This window comes from Accipiter gentilis, chromosome 27 (genome assembly GCF_929443795.1).
Source record: "Accipiter gentilis chromosome 27, bAccGen1.1, whole genome shotgun sequence".
NCBI classification, from domain to species: Eukaryota; Metazoa; Chordata; class Aves; order Accipitriformes; family Accipitridae; genus Astur; species Astur gentilis.
Window position 1 is genome coordinate 22,304,316 of NC_064906.1, and position 25,498 is coordinate 22,329,813.

A 25,498-nucleotide genomic window follows, 5' to 3' on the forward strand; every position below is an offset into this window, starting at 1 on the left:
CCATGAGAAGAACACCATGAATCACAGAACAAATCATTGGTAGAAACCACTGTTTTCTCCCTTCACACTTCCACCGTATTCGTACCTTCTACCTTCCTTCTTTGCTTTTATCCTTTCTGATCTCTGGAGTAAACTGATCTCTACCAGGAGACACTGCACTACGTAATATCGAACATATATGTAATATCATATATGCTTTTAAAAATATCACCACTCCAAATCCTGATTCATATTCTACAGAAAGAATGTGAATGGCTAATATTAAAGAATTGATTTGCATAAAAAAAGGCTGTTAAGTATTTTATAATTCTTTATGGCTATCTCTGTAAAACCTACAGGAAGGTAACTTCACTGCCGGATGCAAACAGTTGACTCATATCTTTATCTCTCTGTCCAGTTGCAGTCACAAGGGAAAATACAATTGTTCTTATCAGGGTAAGACATTCTGGCAAGTTTCCTCTGAAGCTAAAAAAAGTATTTTATTGCATGTAAGATGTGTCTATAGAGCACTCTCTTGCATTAGGAATACAGCATTACAGGATGATGACCAGCAGAAACAGGATACTTGGTCTCCTTTGAATTCTAACTTTAAGTTGTCATACATCCCTTTACTCCATCTGTTAAAAAAGCACAGAAGAAAAATATTTTAGCAGAAAGAAAAGTACAACGTCCTAAGGAACAGTGGGAAGGGGAAAGGACATATTGGCAAAAAGTGTAAGGCTAAAGTCTTCCAGGGGGTTGTGCTGGGGTCTTGTGTATTGATTTAATGGAATAGTTGCATCACTCCATGAATGCTTGAACCTTAGCTCCAACTCAGCCAGGCCACAATGCTCATTATATTTCAGCATGTAGCACGTAAGAGTTTTCATATTAGTTATCAAAATAGAAGTGCTTACTTTATATGACTGTAAATATAACAGCTCTGTAGTTTCTATTGACAGCTGACACTGTTAAATGATTTAAGAACTTACTCTTTTAATTAGTTTCCATATTCTTGCTGTCCTTCTTTTAAGAAGACAAATCACACCATTTCAGATTCATACGTCCAGGACAACTGCAGTAATATGCTTCCCCAAAGCATCACAGAGCCACATAAGGTGGTTTTTTTTTTCTTGTCTCCTCTTTAGGTAATACATAGTAGTTATTTCTTTTACAACAGCAAACTGTCTCCTCCAAACCCATACTGGTCAATTTGGTATAAGCTTTTCTTCAGCGTAGAGTGCAGAATGTTGCTTCTTAAGTGCTCTCCTTTTTAACTCCTTGCCACTCTTCTGGGTTGCAGAGCAAGGATGTGCTTCGTTGCACGTTTCACAAGGGACCTAACAGGGCTTTCTGCAATGCCCAGGCAAGCACTAGACATAGTTAAGCACAGCTTTTTTTTTTTTTTTTTTTTTTTTTAAATAAGGGAGGAACAGTTCAAACAAAATGTGGAGCCATTCCTACCTGACTCCTTCCCTTAAGCTTCGGGAAAAAAAGGCTTTCTCTGAAAACTTAGATTCATTGCATATCCTCGGCACAAATGAGAAAATGTGTTTTTAAAATTAAAGGAAGACTAAATCAGTAAATTAAAAAAATCTAGTATTTTTATCTGTTCTCCAGTTGAAAATTCATCAAATTTAAGGAGACTAATCCTCATTGGCAGTTTCCTATTCACAAGCATCCTGCCTTCCTTTTTTAATGTTTTCATCACATTGCTTCCGGTTTCTGCCACATCTTCGTGAATGTGCCTACTACTACATCACTCCCTCTTCGATCTAACTCTTATGCTCGTTAACAGTGTTGCAGACTGCAGTCTTTGAAAAGAAAATCTCATTTAGCTGGCTCAGTGACAGCTGTTCTGAGAGTTTATTCAGACCCTTTTGACCTATGACTCTGTATTGGATTTGTGTGGCAAGGTTTTGGTAGCAGGGGGATTACAGGGGTGGCTTCTGTGAGAAGCTGCTGAAAGCTTCCCCTACATCCAACAGAGCCAATGCCAGCCAGTTCCAAGACGGACCTGCTGCTGGCCAAGGCCGAGCCCATCAGGGACGTTGGTACTGCCTCTGGGATAATATATTTAAGGAGAAAAAAGTTGTGGTGGCACAGAAACTGCAGCAGGAGAGAGGAGTGAGAACATGTGAGAGAAACAACCCTGCAGACCCCCAGGTCAGTGAAGAAGGAGGGGAGGAGGTGCTCCAGGTGCCGGAGCAGAGATTCCCCTGCAGCCCATGGGGAAGACCATGGTGAGGCAGGCTGTCTCCCTGTAGCCCATGGAGGTCCATGGTGGAGCAAATACCCACCTGCGGTGCATGGAGGACCCCATGCCAGAGCAGGTGGGTGCCTGAAAGAGGCTGTGACCCCGTGGGAAGCCCACGCTGGAGCAGGCTCCTGGCAGGACCTGTGGCTCCGTGGAGAGAGGAGCCCGTGCTGGAGCAGGTTTGCTAGCAGGACTTGTGACGCCGCGGGGGACACACGCTGGAGCGGTCTGTGCCTGAAGGACTGCAGCCTGTGGGAAGGACTCGCACTGGAGCAGTTTGTGCCTGAAGGACTGCACCCCATGGAAGGGACCCACGCTGGAGCAGTTTGTGAACTGCAGCCTGTGGGCATGACCCACATTGAAGAAGTTCATGAAGTACTGTCTCCCGTGAGAGGGACCCCATGCTGGAGCAAGGGAAGAGTGAGGAGTCCTCCTCCTGAAGAGGAAGGACTGGCAGAGACAACATGTGATGAACTGACCACAACCCCCATTCCCCGTCCCCCGTGCTGCTGGGGGGAGGAGGTAGAGAACCGTGAGTGAAGCTGTGCCTGGGAAGAAGGGAGGGGTGGGGGGAAGGTGTTTTAAGATTTGGTTTTATTTCTCATTACCCTACACTGGTTTGATTGGCAAAAAATTAAGTTAATTTTCTTTAAGTCAAGTCTGTTTTGCCCATGACGGTAATTGGTGAGTGATCTCTCCCTGCCCTTATCTTGACCCACAAGCCTTTCATTATATTTTCTCTCCCCTGCCCAGCTGAGGAGGCAGAGTGATAGATCAGCTTTGATGGGCACCTGGTGTCCAGCCAGCGTCAATTCACCACAGACTCCTGCTAGGACTGGATGCTCCACTGCAGTAGAAGAGGGAGAAAAAAAAAAAAAAAAAAAATCTAAACACATTTTTCTTTAGCTGACCACGTATTTATATTCTAACCACAGCAGCAAAGCAGCAATTGAGTATGATTTTAAAAGACCCCAAACGCTAGGCCAGTGGTAGTAGAAAAAAACTGGAGAAATGGTTTTGATGGCATGTACAGTCAATAGGTATTCTCCAGTTCTTCAGAAGTACTGGGAACCACTGCAACAGTGAGTGTTGTGCCCTGAAGACATGGAGATGAAAACCAATTTAAAAAAAAACAAAGTAAAAAGGAAAAAAACCCAAACTACCATAATGCAGTGCCATGAACATGCTGTGCATCTCCTGAATGCCTTTGGTTCCTCTTCAGTAAACAGGAGCCTTGATGCAGCAAGATTTCAAGTTCTTCAATGCAAAATTACTTAACACATAAATGTTTCCTGGGAATCGATTCAATTGTACAGTTAAAATGGGATATGAATGACCTTGTTGGATCAATATCTAGGAAGTACAGATCTGTAACAGCTCAGTGTCAAGCCTTAATGCTTAGAAAATTCAGTCCCACACTTTGCAATTTCATGAAATTTTAATATATGAAAATAGTATTGTTTATTTGTCAAAGTTTGCAAAAAATAAACTGCATTCACTTTACGTTTTCTTTACAAGTGAAGCAACAAAGACAAATATAACTTACATAATTTTTTGTAGCAACAAGAAAGAGAATAGCATTCTTAAGTTAATTTTAATTTGGTGGTTTGCAAGTATTTGGCAATAAAGTTTGATTTTCTTCCTAGTTCTTCTTTTATAGCAGGGATAAATAAGGCTTTTTCATATATTATAGCAGGCTTGTCCTTCACAACAGATCCACTTTCCAAATCACAGAAAAGTGAATTCAGCACATTCAGTTGCCAAAGGACACTGACAAAAATGATTAGCCTCCACAGACACACAGAATGCTGTAAGGTATTCTGAGGCAAAAGACCTTAAATGCACAGAAGTCATGACCATGACTTCAGCTGTACAAAAGCCTTCTGCTTCTATAAAACAAAGGTGGATATTTCATACTTTCCCAAGACTTTTCTTAATGAAATATCCCACTAACTTCTGTGGCCTCTGCTGATACTCCACAAGTACATCATGTGAGCTACTAATCTGGTCCCCCTCAAGCCGATTCAGAAGAGTGACACACACTACAGCAGCTAGAAATTAAAAGACAGCATTAGTTAGGAATGATATTCTGGCACTTCTGCAGTCCAAAAGCATAAACATTTGAACAAACAGCTAGAAGATTAGAAATATGAGAGAAAACAAACCCCCCAAAATGGTGCACAGTACCATAAAATGCAAGGGGACTAGCGTGCTATGGATGACATAAACAAAGGTATGAACAGTTTAGGACATAAACAAAGGTACGAACAGTTTAAGACAACTGATTGCTACAGTAATAAAGCAAGAGCTCTCAGGCAGCTGCAGATACTTACTCTTGTATCATGATCCTTATGTTTTTCTGGATAGGAATTATATTTCTCAAGTACCCAGGACTTGACTGGTAGGAAGTTATCAGAAAGACTGCTCTAGCAAATGTAGTTACAGCCCTCTGCGATCTACCTTATAGTCAACTCAAATCCCTGTGCCGTAGATGCCACCCGTTGGGAACCAGCAGATGAGCTGCTTCGACATTCATGGATGGGGAGCACTGGAAGTGCATGAGGATCTCATGGATCACCTCAGGCTCACCTGCTGCCTTTTGGTAATCAGAGTCCAAAGGTAAAATCCCTCCTTTCACTCAAGCTGAGCTCTACCATCACTCTTCTGTATCTGGGGTTTCTGCTAGTGACAATTTGCAGAGCACAAGCAGTAATATGCATTACAGACCTACAAAGTAGAGACAGAAAAAGGGGCCAGGCTCCCTAATGCCTCAGTGATAGCATGGGTCGGGTTTTTAATCACTCTCAAGTCAGTAAGAACTGAGGATGTTTGATATAACTGTTGGCCTTTTTGCTCATTTTTCTTCACTTCATCCTTCTTGAGTTTAAAGAAGTTTGAGAAACGTCAGTGTTTTAAATTGGCAAATTACTTGCCAAGGAAAGTGAGAGACTATAGTTAACATGGTCAGTAGAAAGGCACTGTATTACATTATTTGTAGCGCTTTTTTTTTTTCCTAATCTTTACTGAAAATTAGCTAGCTTCTGTAAAAAAAAAAAATCAAAAACTTGTTTTATGATTAGGAATGGTTTATTCATGATGCTAGTAAAAATCTCCCAAGTGTTTAAGAATTAAAGCTGTAAGTCTACACAAAATATTTATAATTTCAATTTTATATGAAAGTATAGAAAGTGATTATAGTTTTATATATATGAGAATCACCTGATTGCTTAAATTAACCAGTTGCTTCCTGTAAACTTAAAAAACTAATCGAAGAAAACAAATTAATGCTATAGGGTAATTAGGTACTTCAATGATTTATGTGCTTGCCACAGACTGGAATAGCAAACAACAGGACTAAACCGTGTAAGAACTACGTGACAAAGTTTGCATAATTTTTGAATACATATGACACAAATCAAACAATCATAGCAACAGAACTATAACCTTCTGCATATAAAAAAAAACCAGTTCTAGTATGTTAAGACCTCATTTGCAGTTTTACCACAACCCCGCTGCAATGCAGAAAACTTCCTACAGCTTGAATAAAGTGATTTTAAGTTAGTTTACCTTTGACACCGCTGAGATTACACATTGCCGCAAATACAGAAGACTCCATCTCTATGTTTCTGACACCAGAATCATAAGCTTCCTTCAAATATTGCAGTTTCTCTTCTTCATTATATAAGCAGATTGCACCATCCAACCTGCCCTGTCCTACAAAGTAATTTTCCAGAAATTTTCAGTGATGAAGTCACAGAACAAATTCAGTTTCTAAAATGCTCGATTACTGTCGTTTCCCCCTATACAGTGTCCAGCTTTTACTACCGCTCTTTATTTTCATGCACAAGACAAATAGGACAAAGTGATTCTTAGCTATCGCTAGAGCTTCTACATATTACTTCTATTTTTTATAATGTGAATCACGGTAATTTAATTGGTCTTCTCCAGCTTAAATTCTCAAATTCATAAATGGGAAAATGTAAGTAGTAGTTTCCTGCATGTGGGGCATGTGTCAAAATTCAGCAACAAACTTTAAGCTGTATGGAAGTGCTGCATTTTTAATATGTATAATCATTGTCTAGAAAAACTGCCAGGCTTGAAAATGCCTCCCTGATACTATCTTGAAAGGATGAACATTTTATTACTTAAAGACTCTCTAAGGTAGAAATGAAGAGTCTCTTAAGCTAACTAGGTAATACTATTAACATTTTTTGAGAAAATCAGTTTATTCAAACTATTCAAGACTAACACCTAGAGATAAAATGGCAGCAGGTTATGTACAGTAAAGTTAAATTGCAGTCTTTTACTCGGTATCTTCTTGTTTTCAGGAGATGTAGTCCTAAATGAATACCCTTGAGCCTGTTCTCAGGTTTTTGCTGTATGAGTTGAAAACATTCCTAACACTTTTATTTAGTGTAGCTTGCACCTGTGGTTGGTGTCTGAGGAGATACACAAACTGACAGTATCTGCTTCTGACCAAGCTTGAGCATTATGCAGACCACATGTTCCCCGCTGCATTGCACCCTTTGTCACCTATCCAGTAACAGCTACAGAAAGTCATATCAGGTGCCACTACACTCTGTTCTCGCAAGATTTGAAAGATGTTTGTGAATAGACTTGGGAGATCAGAAAAGCACCTGAATGTCTATATGTTTATTCAAAGTAAGCCTTGGAGGTTTGCCTCTCCTATGTAGCAGCCTTGACACAACTCAGCAAAATATTGTCTTCAGTTGTCTGATCACTGCTTTGTTCAAAATGTGCATAGGAAACAAGTTCTGACACTTCTATTAGAAAAGATTTACTTTAGATACTTAACCAGTGGGAAAAAAAACTAAACCAAAACAAAAAACAAAACCAGCCACAAATAATTCTCACTCCTGTAATCCTCTAGGATGCATCAGTAAATCACAGAAATTTTGTGATAAACATACCTAACTGATGAGTATGTGAAAAGTGTATAGTAGACTATATGTATTTGAGAGGATCTATTAGAGCTGTGGAGAAATAAACCTTCACAAAATGAGAAGTTCAATACAGCAAACTGCTAAGCACAATGCTTGATTTTACATGTATGAAAAATAGGTTAATTACAGCTGACAAGACAACTTGAAGTAGGGAATGCCTTCTGTTCGGTGAACTGGAACATTAATGTTAAAATATTATTCAGTATTTATCTATTGCCGCTTACCAATATACTTCTGTTAGTCTGTCACCAGCCTTACCTTCATAGAAATCCAAAGTGCACATAGTGTTTCCAATGACTGTATTGAACTGACCGATTTCTTTACTGCACTCCATCAGTTCCTTAGCTAGCTGTTCATCTAGGTTTGTACTGCGAATTACAGTCTTTCCCAGAATAACCTGTTCAAACTGAGGTTTGAAGGTGGCATCTACAGATTGCCTAGTTATAACCACTGAGCCTGGCTCCAGACCTGCAGTAAAAAGAAATAGGTATAGCTTCACAATGTAGTTAATGCTTTGTTTCCACACACATAAACCATACATCTTAACCCAGACCTGCTTCTTTTAAAGGTGGCAATTTTGCCCCTGACTTCACTGAGAGATTTTTTTTTTGTGCATGCCTAGCTGCTTCAGTTTATTATCACAATAATTTCTGAAAGAATGAAATTTTTCCTTTTTCACTATATATTCTTTCTTATCTCATACATTTCATACAGGACAGGAATGCCCTTCTCCTCCTGTCAGATGACTTAAGTACATTTTCTCTATCCAAACACAGACACTGTCTTTTCTTTCAAAATTACAGAAGCAAAACGGTTCATCTCCTGTGTCCTGACCATCAATTACTTGCAGAGAGATGCTTTACTCTCCTACAAAGATGCTTTGGTTTGAAGAAAAAAAGAAATCAAGAGGGGAGATACCTATTCCACCAGAGGTGCCAATGCGAACAATGGTTATGTTGGAACATTTGGCATGATACAACAGTTTGATCAGCTCGTGCAACATGATTGAAATAGAAGGAATGCCCATACCATGCTGAAATGAAAGCAGAAATTCATATTCAACATTCACATACACAATGCAAAATATATACAGAAGAACATGCTGGACAATATCTCCTTCCTGATTTTTTTTTTCCAATTGCCACCTAACTCACTCCTACAAAAATACTAACCTATGGGCCTACTGAAAGGCTACTGCAGGTAAACAGAAAGATTCCCACTGGCTTTGGCAGACTATGGATGAAGTAAAACATTTCTAAAAATCATGAATTTTAAAATATTTACATTCTCAAGAGTATATAGTCCTTTCCTAATAGTTGACAAATACAGAATCTTCATCACAGAACTTTTCTTAAACACAAGAAAAACCCCACGCTGATTTTTTTACCAACCTGAAGTGCTAGTGAATAGTTAAGCTAAATTTTTTTCAAAAGACAGACATTGTGGTTTAGTCACAAAGTCCAGCAAATACAAGTCCACCTTAATTTGCGTGATAATGTGATAATTACAACTCAAAAGAAAGGGTGCAGAATGATACTACAGTTATGCAATTGCAACTGAAGTATGTAATCGTATCTACAAATTAAAGGTAAGAAGTTTTAAAATGCATACATGAGTTAGTAGCAAAAGTTTCATGGAATGCTACTCTTAAGTTATGTTAGCACATTTGACAATGCCACTGCAGATATGCAGCTCTGGATAATACAGCCATTTTTTCCAATATCCCATATGCATCGAGCGACCATTTTCCCCCATTATTCAGCATACAGAACAGGGACGAGGCAACAGTAAGTCTGCTCAAAAAATTTATAAGGCCATTCCTGTAACACCTCAGTGGTACACTGAGGAAAAAGAAGGCAAGAAAGGAATGAAAGTCTCAGAGGTTTGCCCTCTTACCAAAAAGGGCCAAAAAGGAATTCTTAATTAGTTGACTGAACTATTTTGATCATGGCTGATACAAACTTTAAAACCTGATTCCAACTACTAAGTTTTTAAAATAAATGTGCATTCATATTTTCTACTTTGAACAGCATCATTGAACTGTGTCCCATATCTGATTAAGTGAGGTACTTACACTGACTGACAAAACAGGTCCCACTTTGTACATTGCGTAACGGTCAGTTCCCGCACAGATGTTAGGATAGTCACAACCAGGGCTCCCAAGCCCCAGCTCTTCAGCTATGTAGGCAATAAAAGCTCTCATCCGTGAAGGACTTCCTCCAACGCATACAAACTAGGGTGGACAGTATTCCACAAAACAAAATCAATTGCATGATTCAGCATATCAAAACACATGCAAAGATCAACATGAGGATGCAAACACCTTCAGTTAACCCAAAGGTATTCCTAGATGTGGCTTTTCTCATAATCGTTCTAGAAGGCCATGAAGAAAATTTATGGGAAAAAAACCAAAACCTTTTACATAGCACTCAAATGCTTTCATGCTTTTTAAATGAGTAAAAGACAGATATTGGCTTGAAGATGCCCCAAAAGGGAGTTCTACCTGAATAGAGACTGTAGCATTTGCCTTTTTACTGGATGAAAAGCGACAGTCAGAAACAACTATCCCCAATTTTGCTTGATATTGACAGTGACAAGGACCCACAAAATCTTATCCCCTTTCCACTCATTCCTCAACTGGTGGCATGCTGACACATTTAGTCTTATTTTGAAGACAGCTACACTTCCATCTTCTGCAGAAAAGCTTAGGCTGGCTGAATGAAATGAAGTGTCTTACCTTTACATCTCCAAACAATGCTGGAAAATCATGGGTACCAGTCCCAAGTGCAAAATGGTACAGGATGTCTTCTTTCATTTTCTCCAGGTGAGGGTTGCAGAGATGGATAAAATTCTCTCTGCCAGGACAGCAACATTGTGAAACATATAGAGTATATACAAACTCCTACATGGAATAGATGATAATTTTGCAAAGTCAAACAGTAAAAGTTGGGAAATGCCAGACCTAAGTATGCCTGCACTACCTTATTTGGGTTCCTCATGCATTACATTAAGGAAATCCTAAATTTCACGATCACCTTACATCTCATAACAAATCACATACCATATTTAACATTCCATTTATTGCACAGGATGAAATTGCTGAAGAAAAGCCCAGATGGTAGCATGCATTTGCAACAGTGTGACTTTAACCTTAAAAAATATTAAAGTTGTGAACCAGGGTGGGTCTTTATGGTGAGCAGAACAATGGGAGCAGGACCAGGGAATATTCAATAGACTGCCTTAGTACATAGACAATCCATAGCAAAGCTGAAAAGCGAACTCGACCTCTGTGTTTTGACTGACCCTGCTAACCACCTGAGAAGGGTGGGAAGATTTGGGCTTTATAGACAGGCCCAAAGGGGATTTCTGGCAGTTTGGCTCACTGTAACTCTGTGTCATCCAGCCAGGAGGAGAAAACTCTACAGCATGAGACTGGTAACAAGAATACAGAGGACCTGAAACAGGAAAGAAAAGAGGCAACTGGAAATCTGAAGCAAAGAAAAAACCATGCAAGAGAAAAAAAATGCAAGAAGAAGGGAAAGACAGGAAGAGGTAAAAAGAATTTACTTCCTCTTAAATTGGTTCCTGTAAGGATGTGATACAGCTTAAAAAAAAAAAAAATTAAAAAAAAAAATCTTTCTGAAGAACCAGGAAACTACAAGACCAGGAGGGAAAACTGAGCTACTTAGCATGTGGGATTGCATTCATGGAAAATTGGGTAGTGGACTAAGCAAGCTGAATGATTCATAAAATGTCTGCCTTCTGTGCTTTATGTTTTAAGTTCAATTGAAACAGGTAGGAACAACTAGTCAATAATCACAAGGTTAGGCAAAATACTAGCCAATACTTCAAAGTACTTTCTGAGAGATGAAGTCAAGCAATAAATATCTTCCAGACACAAAATTACTTAATAGTTTAAGGAAGGCTCACTGCAGTCATAGCATGGCTCAGCAAATTCAAACTTCTTTGTCAGAGGAGACAAACAAAAGAGTTTGCCTGGAGTTTATGCAAAAAATTGTTAAGACTTTCCAGGAACAACTCTGAAACCTAAACATAGGTGTTTAGCACCATTTTAGATGTTTTAGGTTATCCTGCCTGTCTTCTAATGCCTCTCCAGGAGGCCAGTGCTATTCTATAGGTCCTATGTCCTATCTGTCAACCCTGAGCAAGATGTATTGGTTACCTTTAGAAGCCTAAAGTGGCCTAGATGCCCATACTGAGGTCACTGAACTGTTCCTCAGAAAGCAAAGAAATAGTTACAACCACAATATTCTATCAATTGTTTCTGTTCTTGAAATTCTCTCTCTAATGCCACTAACTATTCAGCAGTAGCTGCACAGCCAAAGAGGTATCATCCCAATCCACCCTATTTGTCCCTGCCCACCACAGACTACCACCTTCAGTAACTGAAAAAGCAGCCCAACAAAGCAGATGGTTCATTCACCCCTTCAGTAGTAATTCCTTTCCACCTCCCACGTGCCCCATTTGCCCCTCTTCATACAAATCCCACCTCAGGTGGAACCAAAGGCTTTGGTTGCCTTTCTTCTTCCCTCCAGGAGACCTGTTTGACTCCTGGAAAAATAAAGAGCAGGTTTATGGCTCTTCAGAAAGGCACAGACAGCCCAGGAATTTGCCAGCTCACATGAGCAGAATTCCCAGACTGCCTTCTCTGTATTACTCCTGTTCGGTTTTGTGGGACTCTCTACCCATATTTAATGGGTCACTCACTAATGCAGATGAAATAGCTCGCTGTGCTGATGTTTATTGGAACGGCTTTTACATACAAGTAGGATATGATTTGAAATCACTTTACAATTTGTTCTCAGGCAAGCAAAAAATATTTCCTTCTTTAAACGAATACCAACAATAAAAGCTTGTCTCCGGGAAATAAAGTGGGAAAAGGCGAGGCCTCTATTAAAAGTACAGGGTGGTATGTGCCAACACCACTGTCCTCATGCCTGGCCTAAATACAGCTTCCTTCCTCAGCAGTGTCTGTATTTTACCTTTTTTATCTCATACCCTAGAAGCAACACTCAACGCACCATGTCACTGCAGCTAGGGCTGTTACTAACTTGTACTGGTTTTCTGGCCATCCAGATCTAACTACAGACTTGGACCCTGGAGTAAAATGGGCAATAAAAGTAAGCATATCACTATGTGTACGTTGGACAAATGCCATGGATTTACAGTAGAGGCAAAGGTGCCTGATAAAAACCTTTGGCCTGTAACTCTAAGGAGCAGACAACTTATTCCTCTCACACTGTTGTAAAGCACCTACGGCTTCCAGAGGTTTAAACAAAACACGTATGTCTGACAACTAAACATGTATGGTTTTACTAAAATAAGCTTAAACTAAGGATTAGAGAAACAGATTGAAATATTTGTTCAAACTCCTGAAGCAGGTACGTCTGGCCATATGCAGCAACCAAAGTCAACATTTCAACAGCTCACTGGATTAAAAACAACAACAACAAGAAACATCATTTACGCTTCAAAAAATTAACTGTTGTGATAAATGAAAATGGCTAGACCGCAAAGCCCTCTGTGTAGTTGTGGTTAAAGCAGATAAAGATTCCATTTCTTGTAACGGCTTCTACTAGATACTTGATGTTATAATCAATATTTGTAATCATAAACTTTATCTTAAACTAAACAAGTGTGTAATGAGTTTGGGGAGGAAGGTAAGTGTAGACTTTGACAAGATAATTCATTTCTGAATCTTACTTTGAAGACTGTTTGTCATCAGTTTTCTTCTCGTTTGAGACACCAGGAGCCATGTATGCTTATACCTAGAATTATATTTAAAAAATTAGATATAAGTGCATAGGCATAGTCCCATCTGTAAAGCTACCACCGTTAACAGTGACAGAAACTTTCTATTTAGATGATACTGTCATGAATATTAAAAACCCCAAATAATCCAGCCACACTACAGCTTTTGTAACTAGCAAAATGAGCATCTCCATTTCTTTATGGCTGAGCATCACCACTTTCAAACCACCGAAGCCCAAACTAATCCCTTGCTAATGTAACCCCCATCTCAGAATGACTTCTGTTCTGTGGTATAAGCAACACCTGGCTCATGGGCCAGAGAGAGCTAAGTCTCATAGCTAAGTAATCCTCTTTCTTCCATACCTCCCACAGTGACAGTGACTGCTGAACTAGCTAGCTTTAGCCTCCTTTCACCTCTGACTCCAGAAGGTCATTTCTAACTGTCATACGCCTGAACCCTGAGTCCAGGAAGCATCTTACTCGTAATATCCTCTTCATTGAACTCCTCCTAATGACCTTAGGAGCATTTCTATCTGGCCCAGCCTAAGAGCAAGGAACACTAAACCAAACATGAGTCCAAAAGTCACAGCACTCTAGTTTATCATCTATCTTGAATATCTTTTTTCCTAATTCATTACCCTAACCTATACAAAAACCCTTCTCCTTTCTGCATTCAACTTTACATTTAAATAGACAGAATTATAATTATAGAATGATTCATTTGTTATTATTTTCAGAAGCGACTAAGGCTACGTGCTGAAGTTGGTACTTAGCCCTTACAGAAAGTACTGAATCACAAAGTTTTGTTCTACCCTCCCTTACAAAGGGCGTGACAGCACATAGATTATAATAGACAGGATTGTAATCCTTAAAAACCCCAGGATCACACTACAAGGAAATAAAAGAAATCAGTCTTGCAACAGAATTATGTAATACAAGAATTTTGAAAGAACTGAAGAACCAAATGGAATAAACCTTAAGTCTGCCTGTTAAGAGCCACTGAATAATGGAAATGTATTAAAATTTATAAGGATGATTAGTTTTCTTCATTTAAAACATTACCCTTTATTAAATAGGCCTAAACTTCCCATGAGCTAGATTCACTAAATGTATACTAGAATCTCTGCTCAAGGAGGTAAAGTACTAGAGTCGCATTTAGAATCAATTATGGTTGTATGATAAGAGTCAGATACTACAGGGTATCGCTATTATATCACGTACATGACGGGGAAAATGCGTAATTTGTTCCAAGAAAACTACAGTGCGATGACTCCTAATACCAAGGAGTTGGAAAAGAAGAAGAAGAAACAGCAAAGTTATTTTTATGTACCTAGATGGCAAAGGGCTGCAAATAAACGGAGGAAATGCATTCAGCTGCTGTTCACAGTATTAAGCAACCACGTGATTTCTAACAGTGTTCTTGGTTCTGTGATCCCCTAAGTAATGACGTACTTCAAAAAACTGAGAACAAAGTTCTGACAGTCCAAAGGTCCAGAATAACCTCTCCAACAGCACCCAGCTGGAGATGCCTTGGCAAGAACAGAAGAAAGGAGCAGGCAGAAAGCCATTTTGCCGCGGCAGACCCTTTCAACAATCGGGTAGTAGCTGACAGGCAGCCAATTAATATAAAGCCACAAAACTCCCGCACTACCTGAACAAACGGAAACTTTTATAGCTACATCAAAATTTTCAGCAGCCGCCCTCAGCCAACGTTAAAACCGATGATCAAGAATAAAGTGCTCAAGAAAGCGCGCGGCCCACTTGAACGTGCGCGCAAATCCTCCGACCGACGTTTGTTTTAAAACCAAGCTCTAGTTCGGTGCCGGTCCATCATCAGAAAGGCCGAAGCCACTGCAGACGGTCGCTTCCCTCTTGGGGCTGTACAAACAATGACAGCTCGCTCGCGATGCACATCGCTTCCCGACAACGCCCTCGCCTCGGCGGACGGAGGCGCCTCCGGGCGGCTCCCATCGCTCTATGCTCGGAAACGGCCGCAGCCCCCGCGTCCGACGAGACCCCCGCGTCCGACGAGACCTCCGCGTCCGACGAGACCTCCGCGTCCGCGGTCCCTCCCCCGGCCCGCGACGAGCGCTCCCCCACCCGGCGGCAGCCCGGTTTACCGCCGCTGCCCCCCCCGCGGGGCTTTCGCCGCCCGAGGCTGCCGCTGCCGGGAGGCGCTGCGGGCCCGGCGGCCCGGAGAGGACCGCGAGCTGCAGGCGGGCGCCGCGCTGCCGGCCGGCGGCTGACGGTGCTCAGCCCTTACCTGCAGCGGCGGGAGCCACGAAGGGCCTCTCGCTGCACCCGGACGAACTGCGCGGCGGGGGCGGCCGAGCCGCTTCCCGGCCGCGGCGGGCGGGCACCGCCCCGCTCCGCCCCGGCCGGGGGCCCGCGGCACCGGGCGCCGTTAACTCCCTGCGCGCCGGCGGCACGGCCGCCCGGGGCGGGAGCGCCGCGGCGGGGGTCGGGGGTTCCCGCGGCGGCAGGGCCTGCGGGGCGGCCGGCCCGGCTGCACGGCAGCCGGCCGTCTGGCGGCGAGGCACACGGCGGGGGCTGCGGGCACCGGTAAGGGGGGCGCGGCGGTGCGGGAGGGAGGCGAGAGCAACGCGCCTCGCGTGCTGCAAGCGCTGGTCTCCTGCCGCCCCGCGGGATATCCACCTCCCGGCTGCGAGTTTTCAGAATGGCCCTGCAGTATAAATACATAAGCGCATGCTGGCACCCTGAGGGTTGCAGAGTCGGGTTAGGTCGTATGGACGTCAGTATCCAAATCTGCCTTTGTAAATGTACGTTCGTACAGACCGTCTCTAAGTGCGCTTCTTTTACCAGCATTTCGGCATGGCGGGGAAAGGTGGTGAGAAAAGAGCACAGATGACTTCTGCTAATAGGATAGACTGTTTCAGTTGGAAGGGACCTACAACGTTCATCTGGTCCAACTGCCTGGGCGATTCAGGGCCGATCAAAAGTTCAAGCATGGTGTTAAGGGCATTGTCCAAACGCCTCTTCAACACTGACAGGCTTGGGGCATCGATCGTCTCTCTAGGAAGCCTGTTCCAGTGTCTGTAAAGAAATGCTTCCTAACGTCCAGTGTGAACCTCCCCTGACACAGCTTTGAGCCGTTGCCACATGTCCTGTCGCTGGGTACCAGCGAGAAGAGATCAGCACCTCCCTCTCCACTTCCTCTCCTCAGGAAACTGCCCTCTGCAAAACACGGCGTGTGTTTGTCAGTGTCTTTCCTGTCCTGGGGAGACCAGAACAGGACACGGGAGTCCGCATGCAGTCTCAAAAGTGCCAAAAAAGAGAGGAGAGCGTTTTGGGGGGTTTTAAACTGGGTTTGTTTGGGTTTTATTGGTTTTTAATTGGGTTTTATTGGGGTTTTAATTGTTTGTTTAAATTGTTTATTGCACAATCTTGTCAAAACTTCTTCCCGTCAGAACTCAAGGCTTCTGCTTCTCCAAAGAGCTGTCTCTCCATCTTGAATGTTTTCAGGGATGGGGCGTCTGCCTTCTTTGATTGTTGCTATTCTCTGCGCACTGCCAGGGTGGGTCTGGCTTCATTTTCACCCACCCGTTCGGTAGCTGAGGCGAAAGCTAGCTGAGGACAGCCACCCCCACACTGGCTTCGTCATCCTCAGAGTGACAAAATGCCACCTCCAGGCCCCAATAACCTGGGAGGCACTCCAGGGGAGTCCAAGAGGCTCCGGTGGTGTCCAGCTGGAGGGATGAAACAATTGTCTGGTTTATCTCGAGCTCTTGTATCTCAGGTATCTTCGACGAATACCTGTGCCTTTTCTAGAGGAGATACATAGCATTGGAACGGTGTTATTGGTGTCACAAATCCAACATCGAATTGAAGTTCAATCTGAAAAACTGCAAGCCATAGTTCTTCAATCTGTGTGGGCAATTACCTCACATCAGGTTATCAAACCTGGAGTAATACTAGCTGAAGGAGCTGGAGCAACGGTGTTATGTATTACTGTAAGGAGATGACACTCCTGTTTTCCTCCCTTATCACAGGTTGGCTCGTCATGCTTTGTAGTCTTGTAGTAAAAGCACATGCCCTGGATGCATTTCCACAAGATCACCGTGTAAATACTTGGATTTGGTTGGCCTCTACTGTAACTAACTCATCTGCCTTTTCTATTGTATTGATTAACAGCTGCAGATCTTTTGACGTGTTTTATTGGCATGCCAACTCCAGTAGCTGTATTACAGAATTATACTATGTTAAGTGCTTTTGATATTAGTGTTCGTCATTGCTATTTTTTCTGAGTAGGTGGTGTACGGCCAGAAACATTACGAAGTCAACTGGCGGCGGACTGTCTCCTCCTTCTACACCATAAACGCTGCTCCAATCTTGAAGGCATATGTTGCTTCAAGGTAACTGATGAATCAGCCAGCCTAGAGGATGACATTCAACATCTCCAGGATTTAACGCATCAAATTAAACAATCTGCTGGTGGTGCCTGGCTGGCTGAGCGCTTTAGTTCCCTGACAGGATGGGTGGGACACCTGATTCAAAGCATTATTGTAGGGATAGGTTTATTCCTTTTTCCGTATGTGTTCATTACATACCTCTACATTACCCTGCCCTACACCCTGCAAGCCCAAATGGACAGCTCCAGCTTTGCCAGCCCCTAGTGGAAGCAGTCCCTTGAGCGAGGGGGTGGAACATGGGATAATAATGGACGATTGGCGAGGAGGATTATAAACACGCTCAAGTGACTTGCAGCTGGCATGCAGAAGTATACATATATCATACTAATTGCTGTTTATCCCTGTGTGCTTGACAAATAGAACATCGGTGTTTAGGTAACACAGGCCTGTGACAGACTTAGAGGTGCCCTATCAAACACGCTTGAGATTCCTGTCCTGCTGTGGGAAGGATCAAAGGACAGTGGTACATTGCACCTGCATGAATCCCTGATAAACCAGTGAAAACAGCGGGGTCGGCAATCCCCTGGCATGGGCTGAGCTCAGCAGTGCCTGCATCCCCGCTCGTGTGTCTGTGCCCAGGTGCTGCTTCGGGGATCGCCCGGTTGGCAAGGTAATGAAAATAAATTTACTCTTTGCATTTCATCCAAGGCTTTGTGGTTGTCCTGCGTCCAGCTATTGCAGGCAACTACTACTTTAGGAGAACTTCTGTAAAGTGAGAAATTGCTGGGTTTATTTTGTCACGATGGACAAAAAAATAACTGATTGTAAATCATGTCCACTGCAGCTTATGCTTCCATAACATACCACTCAACTGATTTCTATGTGTAAATGTCTTTGGAGAGGAATCACAGGTGCCTGCTGTTACTATAGGGACAAGCAGTATGGGCTCACAGAAACAGAACATGCTTTGCCTTCCCATCACCAGAAGAAGAGTTGAAGAAGGGCACTCAGGATCAAGAGGCTGCAAGGAAGTTGCTGTACTTGATCCCTTTGCCTTGGTTTATCTGACAGAAAAGCTGTCTTCTGCTAGCTCGGTCGTGGCTTGAAATACAGTGAGAACTTCTTGCTTTAGCCTATTAAAAGAGAAAGAGACTCCCTCCCCTCTCCCAGGGAGTGTGCTACTTATTACTCACTTGTTCTGACTATATGATCTGCAATTATAATATTTAGATTGCATGATGACAGTCTATACCATTGACTCCCTGAATGGTTTTTCATTTCGGTCCCCACTTCCTTCTCCAGCTTTTTTCAATACATCAAATAAAAAAAAAATAAAATAAAATAATTTTTAACCTTACATGAACATCATCTGTTGTCTTTGGCCCCAAATGCTTAATTTCCTAGAAATAAGTTGAGTCTTTTCATCAGACTACTTAAAAGATTTCTAGCCACTGTACTACTACTGTATTATTTAGGGTTTTTTTAATAAGTTTCTATACAGGTTCCAGTGTGTGCACTAAATTTCTACTGCAGTAGAAAACAGTCTTAAGCTGAAGAGACGTTTCATGCTTGAGAGAGAAAAAGATCAGATGTTGACTCAAAAGCAACTTTTCAAAGGGAAAGGTAAACTTCTGTTTCTTTGGGGATTTTTATTCTGATAGCACAAACATTGTGTTCTCTCAGGATTTTGTTATCCCTGGGAAAAAACCTTGGTACTGCGTCACATCCTCCTTCCCTGGTTGTGGATTTTTCACTCCTTTCAGAGGAAGTGCTAAGACTATTGTATTTTAGGAAGACATTTTGACTTATGACTCGGAGGTCTGCAGACTTCACTGTAAAGACAGTTTCTGTGCATCCAAATGCTGTTAATCCATTAAAATACAAATGGAAAGATGTGTAACTTGGAGCTGAGACATCAAAGTATTCCAGACGGGTCTGGTTTACTTTGCATTCAGTATTCCTGTAGCCTGTTGCTTTGGAACTGCAGGTAATAAGCTGTTCAACTGCATAAATGAGTGGTGGTGTTTTTTCTTTTTCCTCCCCTAGAAATGTAGTGCTTAATCATACTGCACTGACCTGTAGAAGTTGTGGACACTGTGGTGTTCTCCAGAATGCTACTTAGGCTGCCACTACAAGTAGGTCATTTAAAATAATAACCTTAGACTTTAAAAATACATAAAACTTAATGATGCTTGAAGTTTAGAGCAGAGTAGTCATCAGGTTAAAATAACTTTATGCTTATGACATGCACAGTAATGGTTCCTTTTAGGTTTTTTAGTTGTTTTTTCTTCTTCTTTAAGATGACACTGGTTGCAGTGATCTTCAGTTTTATGACACAGCTAACTGTCTTAGTATGGATATGGTTCCTTTCTGCCTACTATTTCAGCTGCCTTGCAGACATTGTTAAGATAGCTCTTTGGAGTTATGGAGTGTGTGTATATAGATACATGTGTGTGCATGTGTGTGAAAGTGTATGAAAATAATAAGACCTAAAGTCCCCTCCCCACATCATTAGTTTTTGCTGACCTGTATTTCAGTGTTACCAAGATTTTAAAGTGACCCAAGTATTGCTGTTGCAAATGTTTCCATGTTTGTCTAACTATTGTGACGACTTAAATAAAAAAAGAAATCACAACAGTAAATGTTTCATTACTTGCCCTATAACTATATAGTCTTTCCCTGTCTAACATCTATTTCTTTTTTTCAGGATTCACTATATTTTTTTTTTTTACCATATGAAATGGAAAGAGATTTCTGGCTTACTGTTGGATTTAATAAATGTTTTATCCCTGGGGAATTGCCCAGCAATTAATTCATAGAGTTTGGAATTTAACTGAAGGACATTTTGCATGCCCGTGTTCAAATATTGATGCTAACAAGCCACCATACGGTTCATGTTCATAGCTTTATGAATACTTAAAGATAGGCAATAGTCTTATTTTTTAATAATGCTTAACCTTTTTCTCTTTGGCAAGAACAAGCAAGTCTGCCTGGTTTTGTAGGACTTGCAGCTTTTCCTTAACATCAGACTTTAAAAAGGGGAGAACCAGTATCAGGTACACAGTTAGGATGGTGATTTTTAAAATACGAAGCTGCGTAACAGTCTCAGGAAGAACATGTGTGACTGGGCATGAGACTCTGTGGTACAGTGTTACTAACATTTGCTAAAAAAAGTTTTGAAGAATGAAGCATTTGCTTTATGAACGGTACTTGAGGACGAATTCTGATGCTGCTAAAGTTTATTGAAAAATAGGCACTGATTGCAGTGATGATGCAGGTGTGATTTCTGTTCATGCCTTAAATCTGAAAAGAAGAGAATAGAAACCTCCATTTGAAGGAGGATTTTGTATGAAGGGTAATCAAACCAGTAACCTACTTTAAGAATGACTTTAAAATATTTGGAGCATCGGTTAAAGGCAAATAAGTAAAGTTTATCATATCCTCCTACCTAAGCTGTGACTATTGAATACAGTCAGCAGTCCACCTCAAAACTTGTTGGTGTGCAACTGAAACGTGTTAAGTTGTAAGACTTCACAGCCACAAGCTGACGGGCCACAGTTCTCTCCGAGCATGAAGCGCTGTAAGTTTTAGTTTCTTGCACAGCAGTGACTCTTTTCAACATTAGTAACTATATGACAGGGTAAAAGGCAAATTTAGTGAATAATAATGTGTCATTATCAGAGTAGCTGTTTGCATTTCACCATGATGCAGATGCTTTCTATAGCAGTTGTGTTGGCACATGTCTTAGAATTCGGTTAATCCTCTCCTGAACTCATTTAAACTTTTGTCCTCCACTACATCATCGACAAAATGTTTCACAATGGAGAAATTACTTCCTTTAAGGGGGGGGGGGGGGGGGGAGAAGAAGAATGGGTGGAGGAAGTGAGGATAAAAAGTCTGTTGACTGCCAGTGCTGTGGGCTGCTCACTCATTTTTCTCTAGAACTCCTGGTTTTTTTATTTATTTTTCTACCTTAGCCTATTAGCCTATCCTCTGCACCTTTGGTCATTTCCTGAAGTTTGTAGTTTCCTACATTTGTAGGTAAATGTATCTATTTTACTTTACAGAGCTTTGATAGTTTCTTAAATTATACAAGTAATTTAAATCTTGGAACAAATGTCTTTGCTTATTGATTTTTGTGAGTAGCTATGAAATTCTTATTTATTAGTTGCCCCTTTTAAAATTAAAATAAAAATGAATGCTATGCAAGAAATATGTTGCAAGTAAATGTTAGGGTCTTACTACTGCTCGCTGTTGGGAGATCGTGGGAAATGCAGAGAATTTGTGTTAAAAGTTATGGACATTTTTCAAGATAGTTTTCCACGTCTGAGGCACACTGAAAGATCTCTTTCTTATGGTAGTGTGTTTGGTTTCATTGACTTCAGCAGCATATGTTGACTTAAACTAGCTGAGAATCTGATGATAAGGTTTTATACTCTACCTAACATAGTGTTGTGATGACTTGTCCTCTGAACTCAAAATTATGTTTGATGATCTTAACAGGAGGCTGGATCTTTGATCTGGAAATTATGCTGATAGTGACGTTACAGAATCCAGGCTTGTAAGTTCACTGGTTTCTTGCAGCCCCTCAAGTTCATGAAGGACAATAAAGACCCATTCTCTTTTGCTCTTGTGCTATAATCAGTGATGGAAGTATGACATTGTCAGTTGTAAGAAGTGGCTTAACTGCTGTTAGAGTCTGCTTTTATGCCTGAAAAACCTGTTGATTTAAATGGGTTTGCACAGCTTATGCTAATGATATGGCTGGAATGAGACAGGATCTTGTGTAGTCTGCAAGGGCTGTATATGGTCCTGGTTTATAGCTGGGTGGGAGGGATTGGTTCAACTTACTTCTTGTTTGCCCTATTTAATATCTTAAATAGGAGTGAACAGTGTAATTGGAACGGTTTCCTTTTTACAAGAGGAAATTTATAAATCGGTTTTTATCCTGTGTTAGAATTAAGATATGTATTTACTGGAGACAATGAGTCTAGCCTGAACACTGAAACAGCTCTGTTTTGCGCACACTATTAGAACTTTTTTAAAATTTTCAAATCATAACAGCCTGTCAGTTTATGCTCGTTGAGTCTGAGACATTACATGATGCCCTTTGAACAGGTAAGTATTGCTAATAATTGATATTTGGTTTGTAGACTATATCTTTTGTATGCTCTAAAGTCATCTGTTGTTTCCCTTTCATTTAGAAAAGTTCTGTTCATAAAACCATATAAGCACATACCTAAATTCAGTGTTAAACTTCCTGAATTGCTCTAAACTATTGTGTTGCCGTAAACTGTTTTGGCTGATAAACCTAAGCGGTCAGCTTGGTATTCCTCCATGTATATGTGATTAAGATGCAATAGCTCAGCACAAGTTACCAGGCAACTGCATGCTCCAGCTGCATAGGAGGCACAAAGCACCTGGCCCGTTCCTTGTAATCAGTGGGAAAGTACAGATTCTCCTGGGACCTTGGTCACTCATGTCTATAACATATTAGATAAGAGTATTTTTATACTCCTCTCGCAGTGGGAGAAACACTGCTTGTGTCTGTGCAGTGTGTGAAAATCACTTTACCAAGATGCTTTTATTTCTAAAACCCTTAGAAAAAAAACTCAAAACAAAGCGGAATTTTAAAACTTTTTTAATCCAAGGCAAACTTCAGGATTGTCATTCTTACAAAGTATTTTACAATTGTGTAACCTTGTAGACTGCACGGAGAATGAGGATCTTGCATGTGTCATATTCAAAAGTTTGATTTTTGGTGTTCTACACACTCCTAGTGATTGCAGTGCCTTTGTTTGTTTGCTAACGGCAACTGGCAACAGACAATGCGTATGGGTTTCAAGGCCCTGTGGAACAGAGAAGGTAGTTTGCCAGTGTTCTTACTGCTGTTGCAGACATTGTTTCAGTGGACTGAAAGTGGCACGTTCCAAGTACCTTTTCCTACCATTGCTGCGTATTTTTTTTTTTTTTGAATCCAGAAGAATGTTTCTGTACTTCCCTTCCCTATAGGTAGGTGCATGTTGATTTACATTGCATGCTATTGCAGTGTTCTTAGTCTACCAGTTACAGATTACTCCTTTCAGTTCTTGTGCATTTATGAATGTGTATCTACCTATATACCTGCTAAACTCACATTTATTCAGACATGATATGCAACTGCTATGGAAGTCAGCTATTGTGCTAGTTATGGTGTTTGCCCCGTCAGTTGTTTTACTATCTAATAAGTACCTGATGACAGAGAAGGGGAGTGTCAGAAAAATAGACAAGTCAGGCTTTATATTAGAGATGGTTTTCATAAGATTTAAGAGAACACAGTTTTGGAATAAGGATTTACATACCGCTCCTGGTGTTCTGTTGGGCTGACATTTTGCAAGAAGCTGAGGTGTTTAACTTTCAAAAGCTGTTTATGTAAATTGGCTTACCTATGAGTACTCTCCTTCAGCTGTGTGTAACGAAGAAATAAATGTGCATCTCTAGACATGTGCATATGCAGATATAATTGTAAGTGCACAGCTGGGGATGATGCTTGTGTTTGATGAGGGTAGAAATACAGAGAGGGACAGCAGTGGGGAAAGAAGAACCTTTAAAGATAGTCTAGTGTTGCTCTCATTCTAGAGGTGAATGATCAACTTTCTGTATCATTCTTGACAAATGCTTGCCTAATTTATTCTTAAACATTTCCTGTAATTATAACTACTGTTGCAAAGATTGCTACATACCCTAAGTTTTTCAGGTTGTAATTTAAGCCCCATGATTCCGTGTAACTGTGTGCAGTGGATATACACAAAAGTTCTTCCTTATAGCTACCTTTTAGAGTTTAAACATTGTTATTTCTCTTCAGTATTGCCCTTTCCAGGTTAAGCGGCTGTTTTTCAATTTACACTTTGAAGTCCGACTTTTGTACATCATTGAGCACCTTCTTGGACTTACTGTAGACTCTCGCCAGTTATACTACACGCTTCTTGAAAAGCAGTACATCATCTGAAGGGTTCAGCAGCTAATCCGTGCAAATGTAGCGCTGCAGAAATAATGCTTGGATGTACTACCTCAAGTGTGATGTGTGATGAGGAATCACTGGGCCATTTGATTAGCAAGAAACGGTACATGAGAACTAGGTGACAGAAATAGGACATGAAGCTGGCATACTGGCCTTCAAGCTTACAGTGCAGCTCCATGGGCTTTGGCTGACTAAAGAAGAGCATGAAGCACAGGAGAGAACTGCTGCTGGATCTTAGTGAAAGATGGTAAGTCATTTGGAGAGAGGTTTTCAAAGCCAGGAATTCAAGTCGGGTGCCCAATTCCAGATTGCCTGTGAAATCACTGTGTACTGCCCTCACTTGTCTAACTTTGTGTTGTATATTGTCTAGCAGCTTTTCTTTCAAAGTTAACAAAGCTACACTTGTGTGATAGGTGATGTAATGATCTCATAATAATAGGCAAAATCCAAGTCACAGAAAATGCCAGCATTTGAAAGAGAGCCCTGATAAGTTGCTAGTGCCTTATACCACTGCCACTTACCAGGCCTTCCATGTTAGAGCTGTCTTAATCATTGATGCTGTTTCCTCAGACGTGGAGCTGTAATATCTGCTTCTTGTTTCAGGGTATATTATGAAGTTGCTGATGGCACTGCCTTAGCCCTTTGGCTAAGAAGAATAGCAAATAATTTGTGGATTATCCGTATAAACAGCAGCCAGACATTGAAGAAATTGTATGTTGCTCATCTCTTAAGTCAGAGACAGGAATTAGATAGATAATGAGTTACTAGAAAATAAAATTCAACTGGGCCCCTTGAGACAGAAATGTATTGATGAAATCGTGTAATATATTATCACAGAGACATAGTGACTGTTTTCTCAACTAACAAACAGATCCTAGGCAGAAGTAATGTTTGTTCCAGGTAATTCTGGTCAGTCTCCCAAGGAGGTGGATCTGCTTTGCAAATGAGAAAAAGTGGACCTAAATATTGAAACAAGAAGGGCTATTTTTCTTCCCCAGTTCAAAATGGGCACGGCAGAGCCTATCTAGTTTTCAAATTGGTAGCAGCTCCTTCGCCTGCTTGTTAGCAGACAGAGCAGAATCTGTACTTTCTCCTGTATGGCTCTTGAAAGAAACTTGGTTGAACTCGTTTGCTTGTTGGAAAAAAAAGTGGGATG

The 25,498-nt window shown here is 41.1% G+C and overlaps 1 protein-coding gene and 1 long non-coding RNA gene across 16 annotated transcripts in view; one reads left to right on the forward strand and one right to left on the reverse strand.

The window, feature by feature from the left end:
- Positions 1–15,331, reverse strand: UPP1 (uridine phosphorylase 1). 14 transcript variants are annotated; one of them, XR_007509806.1, is made up of 9 exons: positions 15,236–15,331; positions 12,925–12,989; positions 9,938–10,055; positions 9,275–9,433; positions 8,119–8,233; positions 7,459–7,668; positions 5,804–5,950; positions 2,280–3,083; positions 1–617 (listed from the first exon to the last, which is right to left on the reverse strand). XR_007509806.1 is itself a non-coding variant. In XM_049830525.1 (9 exons), the coding sequence occupies exons 2-9, from the start codon at positions 12,975–12,977 to the stop codon at positions 609–611; spliced, it is 867 nt and encodes a 288-aa protein (XP_049686482.1). In that variant the 5' UTR covers positions 12,978–12,989; positions 15,236–15,331; the 3' UTR covers positions 1–608. The 14 variants fall into 14 exon arrangements, 9 of the variants coding, with proteins under 9 accessions (XP_049686482.1, XP_049686483.1, XP_049686475.1 ...); XR_007509807.1 differs by having other exon boundaries at positions 972–3,083; XR_007509810.1 differs by lacking the exon at positions 2,280–3,083 and adding an exon at positions 3,400–3,528.
- LOC126051373 (uncharacterized) overlaps positions 2,829–25,498 on the forward strand; it is a 25,542-nt gene continuing 2,872 nt past the window's right edge. Inside the window, exons 1-7 of one of the 2 annotated variants that reach the window (XR_007509811.1) lie at positions 2,829–2,920; positions 4,728–4,855; positions 8,004–8,788; positions 10,604–10,752; positions 17,242–19,477; positions 24,187–24,589; positions 24,946–25,053. This is a non-coding gene — a long non-coding RNA (uncharacterized LOC126051373). Of the gene's footprint in view, positions 2,921–4,379; positions 4,470–4,727; positions 4,856–8,003; positions 8,789–10,603; positions 10,753–17,241; positions 19,478–24,186; positions 24,590–24,945; positions 25,054–25,498 lie in introns of those variants that run through there. The other variant, XR_007509812.1, reaches the window with a different exon arrangement.